Source organism: Schistocerca americana, chromosome 8 (assembly GCF_021461395.2).
Source record: "Schistocerca americana isolate TAMUIC-IGC-003095 chromosome 8, iqSchAmer2.1, whole genome shotgun sequence".
NCBI lineage: Eukaryota > Metazoa > Arthropoda > Insecta > Orthoptera > Acrididae > Schistocerca > Schistocerca americana.
The window spans coordinates 412,314,147-412,328,756 of record NC_060126.1 but is presented as its reverse complement, the minus strand read 5'-3'; the positions used below and the strand labels follow the sequence as shown (position 1 = coordinate 412,328,756).

The 14,610-nt window shown below is 43.6% G+C and overlaps 1 protein-coding gene across 1 annotated transcript in view; it reads left to right on the top strand.

Moving 5' to 3' along the window:
- The window catches only part of LOC124545891 (roundabout homolog 2-like), a 187,120-nt gene that overhangs the window by 65,344 nt on the left and 107,166 nt on the right, over positions 1–14,610 (top strand). Inside the window, exon 5 of the mRNA XM_047124851.1 lies at positions 9,061–9,327. Coding sequence (XP_046980807.1) covers positions 9,061–9,327 — 267 coding nt within the window. The remainder of the gene's footprint in view (positions 1–9,060; positions 9,328–14,610) is intronic.

Here is a 14,610-nt window from a genome sequence, read left to right as displayed (position 1 = left end):
ACTTGACGACATGAAACCTTTGTCCTACTAGGACTCGGTAATTAAAGAGGCTGCAGAAATAAGAAGTGTGAGACAGCGGATATAATCTTAGCAGTGCATAAAAGCGCGATCTAGAACCAAAGAAAAGTCAGTGATATTCGTCGCAATGTTTACGCTACGGCGGGAACGGTGCCACAACCAGATCAGAAGTTGACACCATCTGCAATAGCATGACGTAATTACCGATCAATCAGAAGCCTTCTTTGGGCTACAATAAGGTCGCCACAGCTGCAGTTTTGACAGCCAGTTGCTCCTGACGGAGACGCTGAAGGTAATCGTCGAATGCTGGAGATATTTCCTTAATTGACGTGGCAAGAAGTCCGAGAATGTAGCCCAAGATTATAGAACCTTTCGAAATGTGGAACAAGGAAGCGCTGGAAATGAGGTGGGAAAGTCGAGTAACTGGAAGACGTCATGATTCTAACAGAGGAGAAATGAACTTTGTGGCAGGACTTGACTAAAAGAATTGACAGGTTGACGGAATACATCCCGAATGAAGAAAAGAGAAGTGAGACACGGTGAATAGTGTAGGGCAGGATAAAGAATTCGTATGGACGGAGGTAGGAGTAGTAAATCACATTAGAGGAGGTTTTGGAATGATAGACTAGCACACAGACCTGCACATAACCATCCATCAGTCTGACGAACTACACTACTGGCAATTAAAATTGCTAGACCAAGAAGAAATGCAGATGATAAACGGGTATTCATTGGACAAATATACTAGAGTTGACATGTGATTACATTTTTACGCAATTTGAGTGCATAGATCCTGAGAAATCAGTACCCGGAACAACCAATTCTGGTCGTAGTAACGGCCTTGATACGCCTGGGCATAGAGTCAAACAGAACTTGGATGGCGTTTACAGGTACAGCTGCCCATGCAGCTTCAACACGATACCACAGTTCATCAAGAGTAGTGACTGGCGTATTATGACGAGCCAGTTGCTTGGCCACCGTTGACCAGACGTTTTCAATAGGTGAGAGATCTGGAGAAAGTGCTAGCCACGACCGCAGTCGAAAACTTTCCGTATCCAGAAATGCCCGTTCAGGACCTGCAACATGCGGTCGTGCATTATCCTGCTGAAATGTAGGGTTTCGCAGGGATCGAATGAAGGGTAGAGCTACGGGTCGTAACACATCTGAAATGTAACGTCCACTGTTCAAAGTGTCGTCAGTGCGAACAAGAGGTGACCGAGACGTGTAATCAATGGCACCCCATACCATCACGCCGGCTGATACGCCAGTATGGCGATGACGAATACACGCTTCCAATGTGCGTTCACCGCGATATCGCCAAACACGGATGCGACCATCATGATGCTGTAAACAGAACCTGGATTCATCCGAAAAAATGACGTTTTGCCATTCGTGCACCCAGGTTCGTCGTTGAGTACACCATCGCAGGCGCTCCTGTCTGTGATGCAGCGTCAAGGGTAGCCGCAGCCATGGTATCCGAACTGATAGTCCATGCTGCTGCAAACGTTGTCGAACTGTTCGTGCAGATGGTTGTCGTCTTGCAAACGTCCCCATCTGTTGACTCAAGGATCGAGACGTGGCTGCACGATCCGTTGCAGCCATGCGGATAAGATGCCTGTCATCTCTACTGCTAGTGATGCGAGGCCGTTGGGATCCAGCACGGCGTTCCGTATTACCCTCCTGAATCCACCGATTCCATATTCTGCTAACAGTAATTGGATCTCGACCAACGCGATCAGCAATGTAGCGATACGATAAACCGCATTCGCGATAGGCCAAAATCCGACCTTTATCACAGTCGGAAACGTGATGGTACGCATTTCTCCTCCTTACACGAGGCATCACAGCAACGTTTCACCAGGCAACACCGGTCAACTGCTGTTTGTGTATGAGAAATCGGTTGGAAACTTTCCTCAAGTCAGCACGTTGTAGGTGTCGCCATCGGCGCCATCCTTGTGTGAATGCTCTGAAAAGCTAATTATTTGCATATTGCAGCATCTTCTTCATGTCGGTTAAACTTCGGGCCTGTAGCACGTCATCTTCGTGGTGTAGCAATTTTAATAGCCAGTAATGTATAAAATAATATGCTCTCTCAGTTAGCTTTTCTCGTTGACAAAAGGACTGATATGCTGTTTTGTCTCATCACTTCAGCTAACATCTGTAGATAATAGGAAACGCGATCTGAGGAGATGCTTCGTGACGAAAATCAAGTCAGAGAATGTTCAACTGTGGCTCTAATGTAGACATTATGGATTACACGGCAGTGTTTGTGATGGATGGATATATTTAAAATTGTAGGGCTCAAACAGCGTTTTCATCAAGGCCCTTTCTCAAGATCGCGGTATGGTTGATATTTTGATGTATGTGTAGTTACTGATATTAAAACGACAAGCGAAGGTCGTCTAATTGCAGCCGCAGTCATAAAAATTTCAGATACAGTTTTCAGTCTATCTATTTATGCCGTTTTCATATATTAATAGTGTTGTTAAAACAGTGAATGGCATTAAGATGGCTGGTGGCTTGCGACAATAATAAGATGAGCCAGCCACTTGGTTGTGACGTTGTCTATTTGTTGTACAAAAATGGTAATTTGTCATCTTCAAACTTTGAGCTCCAGAACTGCAGAAACAAATATTGTTTCACTTAATAGTACCTGGGACAAGATCTGACACACGAAAGGCTGTAACAATAGCGTATCCATGAGCACAAACAGAGCCTTCTAAATAAGAGATCCTACATGCATCCGGTCTAAATGACTGCATAATTTTTCCATATATTCTGATCCTAGCATAATCTCCTGACTTAGAACAGTGCCAGGTGGTTCTTTATTTCCGTCAAGTTCCTAGTCTTCTTCTGGAGAAACTTAGACAGTTATTGTTCCTATTCGTTCAAAATGCTCTAATGTGTGTTAAATCTTGTGGGACTTAACTGATAAGGTCATCAGTCCCTAAGCTTACACACTACTTAACGTAAATTATGCTATGGACAAACACACACACCTATGCCCGAGGGAGGACTCGAACCTCCGCCGGGACCAGCCGCACAGTCTTATTCGTCACATAAATTCCGAGAACATAACCCTACGTCTTCAGTTATCCGAAGCGCCAGTCAGATTAAAGTACGCTTTACAACTGGGCTGTTTGTTAATGAAACGGAATTGCCAGTTTAATTTCCGAGTACTTAAATTAAAACAACACAGTTTCGATTGGTACTTGAAGACAAAGTTCTAGGTAATGTTTGTGACAGATTAAGCAAACCATCAACTCACAGTGTCGACCAGTTTGACACTCATAATTTTCCAGTTAGATTAATTCACTAAAAGCCTAGAAAAACAAATATTTAAATGCTTTGGCGTCTGCTGAAATTCATCCAAAAGGGGGAAGGGTTTTGAAACTGCCTTTTGTAGTAACTGATGTGGTGAGTTTGAAAATGGTTCTAGGCGCTACAGTCTGGAACCGCGCGACCGTTACGGTCGCAGGTTCGAATCCTGCCTCGGGCATGGATGTGTGTGATGTTCTTAGGTTAGTTAGGTTTAAGTAGTTCTAACTTCTAGGGGACTGATGACCTCAGCAGTTAAGTCCCATAGTGCTCAGAGCCATTTGAACCATTTTGAAAATGTGTAAGTACCAAAACCAAATTTGACAGAAACTGTTCAGAAATTTTTAGTACCGAACCGTTGATAGTTCTTCACTTAATATATTTAAAGTCGATGAATTTGGCACCTAAATGGCAAGCATATTTCAATAGTATATGCATACTACATCTTTTGTATAAGTATTATTACCACGAATATGGATGCCACATTTGTGATTCAACGATTTGAAATTATATGCTCATGTGATTAAATGCAGAGTGTACAACAAGCCATGAAATACAACTATAAAATATTCACAAAAAATATTTATATTAGATTTGCAACGTGTATTCGGCTGTTATTCGATATTGCTTTGGGCTATTCGGCTACTTTTATCCCATTTGGCCTCTTATAGGTACTATTCGGCAGAATACCAAATACTTACGTAAGAAGTTTTGCTGTAGTCAGATAGCTGGTAAAATGAAAATATTGATTTATTTTATATTAATAATCAACTTCCGTATTATAAAAACTAACAAAGAACTAGGTATCAAATAAATTAAATTTATGTATTCTGCGGGCACATTTTTTAAAATACAAAATGTTTATGCACTTGAATTCTCGTAATTAAAATTTGAAATGGATGATTGTGGTACAGAAAGACTAATTCTCCTGCATTTTAGGCAGTAGTTTACACCTTTTCTTCTCGTACACACTCCCAGCTTCAGTGAAGAGACGTTCTGAATAAATACTACTTCCTGGCTCCGACCAATATTTTGCTGCAAGATTTACCAAACATGGAAATTTATCTTTTCTTGCTTGCCGTGTGTATGGATTGTTATGACGTGACATGTCCTTAATACTCATATGAAGGTGTATTTCAGTTACAATTACAGTTTTTCTTTCGATATCACTGTATGAGTTGTGTCTTTTATGCAACCATGTCTTCAGAGCAATCCATAAAAGATGAGTGAATAGTCTGGCTTAGGCTCTGCTTTCCGGTTCTCACCCTCTTGGCCCGAATAGGGGACTAATTCGCGCTATCGTCGCTGCGTGTTACACAGTTCATCTTTAGGGTATAGATCAAAATATACTGCTTTACTTTGCATCTTTGCAGTTGACTGGCGAAAACATTCATTTTAAAGCGTGGGTGTAAAGCAGTAGCTGCTAAATAATTTTTACTTGTTGTGATGCCTTCAAACCCTTCGTACAACACTTGTTGCGTGACAAGCCTCACCTGGCTTAATGTGCGTGTTAGCTCTGCCGTGCTCTTTTTATCGCAATATCGCATCAGTGTAACAACGTACGGAATAATTTCAGAAATGTAAGCTTATCCGGAACTTGTAATTTTTGTTATTTTCTCAAATGGTTGCAATATTTTCATAAGCTTCTCTAAAATCTCCCACTGTGCAGCAGTCAGATTGGCAATATCACAGTCCGTGAGACAGAGCGGAATGGCCCGTTTTTGTTCCGTCAGACTTGCAAGAATATAATAGGTGGAATTCCATCGCGTACTGACATCGTACACCAATTCATGCTGAAGGAGAAGAATGTCTTTTTGGATAGAATGCAGTGTCAGAACGATTAAAATGAGTTCCGATCTTCCTACCTGTTGCTACTCACATTTGAGTGAGCCTTCAGACAATCGTCAACAATTAATTGCAGAGTATGAATGAAACAACGCACTGAGGCCAAGTATGCATTACTAATAGCTATTTATATGTTGCGTCCAATATCATGAATAACGACATGAATTTTTGCCAGTTGCATGTCCCATAAACTTGAAATTTGTTATAAAGTGGTCGCTATGTTTTCTGCTATGTGTATTCGCTCAAAATGCTTAATGCTAAATATTACATTTTTGGCATTGAATTCACGAGCAATAAAATGCGTAGTAAAACTTAAGAACTGTTTTGATTACTCAAGCACGCCCACATGTCACATGTCACGGAAATATAATCACTCTTTGAAAGTATTCTTTTAATTGTCTCAACGACCTTATGATATAGGGAATTATTTTGTCTGAAAGGTAAGGGAGGTAGAGCGCTATTAATCAGTCTTCCAAAACCAGCCTTTTCTATTGTATTTACTGCCCCATTGTCGAGAGCTATCATTTCGACAGTTAATAGATGGTATTTTTTAGCCTTGAGATCATTAATATCGGATGGTTTGCGTATTTCGGCACATTGTTCAAAACTCAGTTGCTTTTTTGGTATTGAAAGATTACTTACATCTGTATCTTGATCCGTAAATGAAGTGATCGTATGACATTGTTGTCCTGGTGGCCCCATTCGGGGGAGTTCAGCAGCCGTATTCAAGTGCTTTTTAGTTGACGCCACTTCGGTGACTTGCGAGTCAATCATGATGAAATAAATGATGAAGGACACAAAACACCCAGTCTCCTTCAGGGAATCGAACCCGGGCCCGTGCGTGGTAGGCGGTAGCGCTACCGCTACGCTACGGAGTCGAACCTTGATCCGTAATTTCTTGCCCATTCGAAAGGAGCAAGAAGAAAACACGTCGATACAACTTATCGCGCCACGCACCGGCCGAATACTTTTGCCGAATATTCGGCTAGAAAGCCAGAAGAATATTCGGTATTTGGCTTGTGGCCGGATTTACTGGTCGTTACAAGTCTGATTTACACTGATCTGCCAGAACATTATGACCACCGACCTGCTATCTATATATTCTCGTTCAGGCAATAGCAGCGTCACCTGGCGAGGAACGACTGCTAGTCAGACACGCGCACGGCGCATTTAGTATCAGTGAGCATGCTGTATCTGTCTAGAATGGGGAAGTCGCGCGATCAATCTGAATTTGATCGAGGGCAGATTGTGATGGCCCGGAGGCTCGGCACGAGAATTTCGAAAACTGCACAACTTGTCCGGTGCTCGAGGACTGTTGCGCTGAGTATCTTGAAGTGACGAAACGAAGGTGAAACCACGCCCCATCGTCGTGGGGTTGTGCGGCCACTCTTCATAACAATATCTGACGTCGTGGGGTGAGCATTTTGGTAAAACAGGACAAGCGGCGAACCGTGGCGGAACTAACATCAGACTTTAATGTTAGGCAGAGTACAAGTGTGTGTGAACATACTGTGCACCAAACACTCCTGACGAAGGTCCTCTGCAGACGACGACCCTTGCATGTGCCAATGTTAACACGACGACATAAACAGATAAGACTGAAATGGGCACGACACTGTCGGCACTGGACGTTGATGCAGTGGCAGAGCGTTACATGGGCTGGTGATTCCTGATACCTTCTTCATCATGCCGATGGGAAGGCGCGAATCCGTCGTCTTCCAGGGGAACAGCTCCTTTGATATCTGTATTGCGGGACAGCTGACAGGGGCTCCGTTACGCTCTGGGGAACATTCACACGGGCTTCCTTTGGTCTTGTGGAGCTCCTGCGAGGCACCCTGACAATCACGGAGTATCGTAAACTGGATGCAGTCCACATTCCCCTTCATGGCGATCACGATCCCAACGGCAGTGGCATTTTTCAACAAGATGTTGCGCAATGTCACACCGCCAGAAGAGTGATGGAGTGGTTCGTGGAACACAAGTGGCGAATTCCATTTGATGTCCTGGCTCCCCAACTCCTCAGATCTGAACCCGATCGAACAAATTTGGAATGCGACTGAATGTGCCCCTACCCCATGCCGAAGTTTACGGGTGTTGGGTGACCTGCGTGTGTAGATGTGGTGCCAACTCTCTCCAGCGAACTACCAAGGAGTCGCCGCTTTTATCAGTGTCAATGGTGAACATACCTGCTATTAGATAGGAGGTCATAATATTCTGGCCGATCGGTGTATATTCAAATATTGTTAGTTTCACATTGTTGTTACAGTTGCTGCTTGAGAATGTCACAATCGTAAACAAATAAATAAGTACATCCAGACAGATAATGTTGTCAGTCTCTAGATGTACAGAATAGTGACTGCTAAAATCACAGTACTTCCTCTTGCTCTCGGTCAATGTTAAGTCTGCACTTTGTAGAGTGGCAGACAATAATTACTAGAAAATCGTGGGATTTAATTATGAACGAGATGTCTGAACTACTCCAGGGAGACACCTATTTTTGAATGATATTCCGGTTTGGGAGGTTTCGTTTCTATTCATCCCAGGTTAGAATAGTTACGTTAGGTTACTGTTTTTCTCCATTTAACTGTCTACATTTACATCTACATGGTTACTCTGCAATTCACACTTAAGTTCCTGGCAGTAGGTTCATCGAACCATTTTCATACTACTTCTCTACCATTCCACTCTCGTATGGCACTTGGGAAAAAGGAACTAAATCTTTCCGTTCGAGCTCCGATATCTCTTATTTTATTATGATGATCATTTCTCCCTACGTACATGGGTGTCAACAAAATATTTACGCATTCGTAAGAGAAAGTTGGTGATTGAAATTTCGTAAATAGATCTCGTCGCAAAGAAAACTGCCTTTTCAGTGACTGCCACCCCAACTCGCGTATCATATCAGTGACACTCTCACTCCTATTGCACGATAACACGAAACGAGCTACCCTTCTTTGCACTTTTTCGATGTCCTCCGTCAATCCTAACTGGTAAGGATCCGTTACCGTGCAGCAATATTCCAGCAGAGGACGGACAAATGTAATGCAGGCTCTCTCTTTAGTCGGTTTGTTGCATCTTCCTGGTGTTCTGCCAACAAAGCGCAGTCTTTGTTTCGCCTTCGCCACAATATTATCTTTATGGTCTTTCCGATTGAAGTTGTTCGTAATTGCAATTCCTAGGTATTTAGTCGAACTGACAGCCCTTAGATTTGTGCGATTTATCATAAACCCAACATTTATCGGATTTCCTTTAGTACCCATTTGGATGGCCTCGCACTTTTCTTTGTTTAGTGCTAATTGCCGCTTTTCACACCATACAGAAATTATCTCTAGATCATTTTGTAATTGGAATTGATCGTCTGATGATTTTATTAGACGGTAAATTACAGCGTCATTTGCATCGAAGGAGGCTGCTCAGATTATTACGTGGATCATTTATATAAATCAGGAACAGCAGAGGGCCTAGAACATTACCTTGCGCAACGCCAGATATCACCTCTGATCTACTCGATAATTTATCGTCTGTCACTACGAACTGTGACCTCTCTGAGAGGAAATCACGAATCCAGTCACACATACTCTATATGCACGCTATTTGATTAATAGTCGCTTCTGGAAATCTAGGAATATGGACTCGATCTGAGATCCTTTATCGACAGCGCTCATTATTTCATGGGAATGAAGAGCTAGCTGTGTTTCACAAGAACGATATTTTCTGAATCCGTGTTGGTTATGTATCAATAAGGCATTTTCTTCAAGGTGATTCATAATGTTCGAGTACAGTATATGCTCCAAAATCCTCCTGCGAATTGAAGTCAATGAGGTAATGAGGTACTACTCCTACCATTTTTTTGCAGCGCGAATAATGTTGGTGTTGCAGTGAAGCCGTTCTTCAGCAAGGAGCCGGAAGACGCGACGGTGTTGGAGGGCGGCGCCGTGCAGTTCGAGTGCCGCGTGGGCGGCGTTCCGGCGCCGACTGTGCTGTGGCGTCGCGACGACGGCCGGATGCCGGTGGGCCGCGCGCGCATCGCCGACGACAAGTCGCTGCGCATCGACGGCGTCGCCGCCGACGACGAGGGCGTCTACATCTGCGACGTCGAGAGCCCCGCCGGCAGGATCTCCGCCAGGGCGGCGCTCACCGTGCACTGTGAGTGGCCGCTGTCTTCTGCCAAAGGCTTACTCGACATCGACATCTGGGGACAGGAATATTCAAGGCTGTCGAACTCAGTCTTACGTTTCCTCTTCCTCCATTTCGTTGTACCCTGGTCGTGGGGTTCACTCTAGTTCATATATTGGCAAGTGTGTATTTTAACTGTGTTGTAAGATGCCCTACCTTCCGAAACTTTCGTTTTTATTTATTTATTTATTGTTCCGTGGGACCAAATTAAGGGGTAGTCTCCATGCTCATGGAACAAGTCAATACATGAAATTATAACACGATATTAGAAACAGATAAAATGAAATATAAAAAAACATATTCAAGTGACAAGTCGTAAGCTTAAATAAAGAAAATCAACAATGTAACACTGGAATTTGCTTAATTTTTTAGCTCTTCCAGGAGCTCCTCAACAGAATAGAAGGAGTGTGCCATGAGGAGACTCTTCAGTTTAGACTTAAAAGAGTTTGGGCTACTGCTAAGATTTTTGAGTTCTTGTGGTAGCTTGTTGAAAATGGATGCAGCAGAATACTGCACTCCTTTCTGCACAAGAATCAAGGAAGTGCATTCCACACGCAGATTTGATTTCTGCCTAGTATTAACTGAGTGAAAGCTGCTAACTCTTGGGAATAGGCTAATATTGCTAACAACAAACGAAATTAAAGAAAATATATACTGTGAGGGCAATGTCAGAATTCCCAGACTATTGAATAGGGGTCGACAAGAGGTTCTCGAACTTACACCACATATAGCTCGAACAGCCCGTTTTTGAGCCAAAAATACCCTTTTTGAATCAGAAGAATTACCCCAAAAAATAATACCATACGACATAAGCGTATGAAAATATGCGAAGCAGACTACTTTTCGTGTTGAAGTGTCACTTATTTCAGATACTGTTCAAATGGTAAATGAAGCAGCATTTAGTTTCTGAACAAGATCCTGGACATGGGCTCTCCACAACAGCTTACTATCTATCCGAACAATGGCCTACACCTCTGCCATGAGAACTACCTAACAGCAGAACCTTCTTCTTCCTCTTCGACTTTGCAACTGTTCTAGCCACCGTAACTACTGAGGTCTGCCGCATACTTCCTACATCTACAGCTACTAGAGATTCCTCTCCACTAGACTCTGACAGTTGGTCATATCTGTTGTTAACCCTTTCGTCGGCAAAATTATTGAGCAGTTTTTTTAATGAATGGAGAGCAGATAGTAGTTAACAGATAGGTATATTTATCATACAGAATATCAAATTTGCTCCAACTGTGAAAGTGAGGTCACACAACAAGGTGGGAAGTAGTCTTCCCACTGCCCTTCCTTGGAGTTAAATGACAAAAACAACCTTTTCAATATATTACCCATTTATTTCATAAATTTACTTCTCTTGCTACAGTGATTGTTCACAATTACTTGCCATGAAATTTTCTGAAACACGGGTCTATGCTAAGTGGTATTTGACAATATGTACAAACACAGCGAGTACTCTTTTCCGCAGCTTTGGTACTGCAATGACGGCACGTCCAGTAGGTTTCTCCTAAAATGGGTTGATGCTCCCCTACAGCCACATGACGAATATCTTCAGGTACTTTACCCCTTTTTGCGAGAAAGACAGGTTTTTGTCCACGCCATTTTGGGATGAGAAGCCAGCGATCAATTGTCTGGCTAGATGGATCCAGTATGTGAGCTGATCATGCTGTCCACTTTCTCTTTTACTTATTTACCACAGGATAAAACTGTTCACTGCAGCAACGTCCACCAGGAAATGAAATATTCTGTGCCACCATTTTACAGAGCGTCTGCCAATAGCGTACCTTTCTCGTAATTGATCAACTTTTCGACACCACCCATTATTTCGTTGTATTCTGCCACAACTTCAGGACAAGAAATCTCTGTACTAGTACCATCCTTGTTTTTCCTTTTCACTGTGCCTGTTCCTCATGGGTCATGAATTGAGGACAGGAAAGTGACTGGGCGGTTATCCATCCATTTTACTGCAGAAATGGCTCCTTTTGTTTCACACTGGAATTTTCCTCGTTCCAATTTTACGTTTTCCTTCATAAATTTGGGTAAATCAAAAGTATTTACCTTATACTATAGCTTTGAGGAAAAAAATCACAAAATGTCACTCAAACAGCACTGAAAGGCTCCTCTACAGAGCAACACTCAGCTATACAATGCCTCTGCGCGAAGGTACAGCAAAAACGGTGGGAACTTCCGATTGGAAGTAGTACCCTATACTGTTCACTAGGTGGTAGTACAGTACAGAGGTGCCAAAGAAACTGGTACACCTGTCTAATATCGTGTAGGGCCCCTGCAAGCACGCAGAAGTGCCGCAGCACGACGTGACATGAACTCGTCTAATGTCTGAAGTTGTGCTGGAGGGAATTGACACCATAAATCCGTAAGAGCACGAGGGGTTGGAGATCTCTCCCGAACAGCGTGATGCACCACAGCCCAGATATGCTCAAAAATGTTCATGTCTGGGAAATTAGGTGCCGGCCGGGGTGGCCGAGCGGCTCTAGGCGCTATAGTCTAAAACCGCGGGACAGCTACGATCGCAGGTTCGAATCCTGCCTCGGGCATGGGTGTATGTGAGTTCCTTAGGTTAGCTAAGTTTAAGTAGTTCTAAGTTCTAGGGGACTGATGACCTCAGAAGTTAAGTCCCATAGTGCTCAGAGCCATTTGAATCATTTGGGAAGTTTGGTCGCCTTCAGAAGTGTTTCAATCCAGAAGAGTGCTCCTGAAGCCAGTCTTTAGCAATTCTGGACGTGTGGAGTGTCGCATTGTCCTGCTGAAATTGCCCAAGTCCGTCGGAATGCACAATGGACATGAGTGGACGCAGGTCAGAGTCGTATTAGGAGTCCCATATCCCATATCACTCCAAGTGCACATGCCTCACACCATTACGGAGTCTCCACCAGCTTGAACAGTCCCCTGCTGACATTCAGGTACCATGGATTCTTGAGGTTGTCTCCCAGCCATACATGTTCATCTGTTCGATACAATTTGAAACGAGACTCGTCTGACTAGGCAACATGTTTTCAGTTATGAACACTCCTATGTCGGTGTTGACGCGCCCGGGCGAGGCGTAAAGCTTTGTGTTGTGCACTCATCAAGGGTTGGCTGTACATGTCTACAAGTTTAAACCTAACAGTGTACTGAATAATACAGAATATAAACCACGATGTACATTACGTGTCTTCTCTATACTGAAGCGCCAAAGAAACTGGAACAGGCATGCGTATTCAGATACAGAGATATGTAAACAGGCAGAATACGGCGCTGCGGTCGGCAACGCCTATATAAAACGACAAGTGTCTGGCGAAGTTGTTAGATCGGTTACTGCTGCTGCAATGGCATGTTATCAAGATTTAAGTGAGTTTGAACCTCGTGGTATAGTCGGTGCACGAGCGAAAGGACACAGTATCTCCGAGGCAGCGATGAATTGGGGATTTTCCCATACGGCGGTTTCACGATTGTACCGTGAATATCAGGAATCCGGTAAAGAATCAAATCTCTGACATCGCTGCGACCGGAAAAGATCCTGCAAGAACGGGCTGAATGACAACTGAAGAGAATCATTCAACTTAAAAGAAATGCAACCCTTCCGCAAATTGCTGCAGATTTAAGTGCTGGGCCATCAACAACTGCCAGCGTGCGAACCATTCAACGAAACATCATCGATATGGGCTTTCAGAGTTGAAGGTCCACTTTATGACTGCACGACAAAAAACTTTTCGCCTCGCCTGTGCCCGTCTACACCGTTATTGGACTGTTGACTGGAAACATATTGCTTGGCAGGACGAGTCTGGTTTCAAGTTGTATCGAGTGGATGGACGTGTACGGGTATGGGACAACCTCATCAATTCATGTACCGCCTTGTCATCAGGGACTGTTCAAGCTGGTGGATGCTCTGTAATGGTATGGGGTGTATGCATTTGGAGTGATATGGGATCCCTGATGCCTCTAGAAACGACTCTGACAGGTGACACGTACGTAAGCATGCTGTCCGATTCCGGCATCCATTCATGTCCATTGTGCATTCCGACGGACTTGGGCAATTGTAGCAGGACAATACGACACTCCACACGTCCAGAATTGCTACAGAGAGGCTTCAGGAACCATCTTCTGAGCTTAAAAACTTCTGCTGGCCACCAAACTCCCCAGACATGAACATTATCAGGCATACCTGCGATGCCTTGCAAGGTGCTGTTCAGAAGACATCACAAACCCTTCGTAGTCTTACGGTTTTATGGACAGCCGTCCAGGATCCATGATGTCAGTTCCCTCCAGCACTATTTCAGACATTAGTGGAGACCGTGCCACGTCATGTTGCTGCACTTTTTCGCGCTCGCGGGGTCACTACGCGATATTAGGTAGGACTACCAGTTTCTCTGACTCTTCAGTGTATTAAAGAAAGTAATTGATGATTGTCGTTTATACAGTGACAAAATTCGTGTGGCAGTTTCGCCAATGTGAAGATTGTGGACACGCTGTAAGTGCAATGGGCAGAAATTTTTCGCATGTACTGTTTACCATACAGGTGTTCGTGGGACATTGATATGTGCAGAAAGTTGCCATGTACTGGAAGTAGGACTACGCTGCCTATTTCAACAATGTGTTGCTGTTACTGCACGGGTATTTGAAACTATACGTTCAGAAATAAATGGGAACTTGCAGGAGTACCTGATTCTCTCAAAGTGCTGAAAGCTCTGCTACAAAGTCTACGATGCGGAATGGAACGTGTCGGATAGCTCCGTGGTATACTTCAATTGCAGCAGTAGCACTACCATCTCGGAAGCTGTAAACATACTCCACATCTTCATTAGTGTAAGATGTGTGGCAGCACGTGTAAAAACGCAGTTAACCGATGCTTCTCTCTGATCAGCCTCCATCCCAAGTGCACCACTTTACCTACAACACGCTAAGGACAATTGCACTTTCAACGGGATAATTTTTTTGCAGAATGAGATTTGCAACGAGATAGGTTGGGTTAGAATGAAACGTCAAAGAGGTTTGGGAGGGAGGGGGGGTAAGAAATAGACATGAGCGCCACTGGCCCAAACACAAATGTAATGTTCATCTGTTTTCCTCCGAAACCGTTCTGAATAGGACATATGACCAAATGAAGTTTTTTCGTTTCAAATAGGCTTTTCCATCATTTTCCTGAATACTGACCGTTTCTCCTGAGAAAGCCTTTATTGGTTCATCTGTCTAAGAATGTACAGTCTCAACAACTTAGCAACAAACCACTCGCCGGCCGCGGTGGCCGAG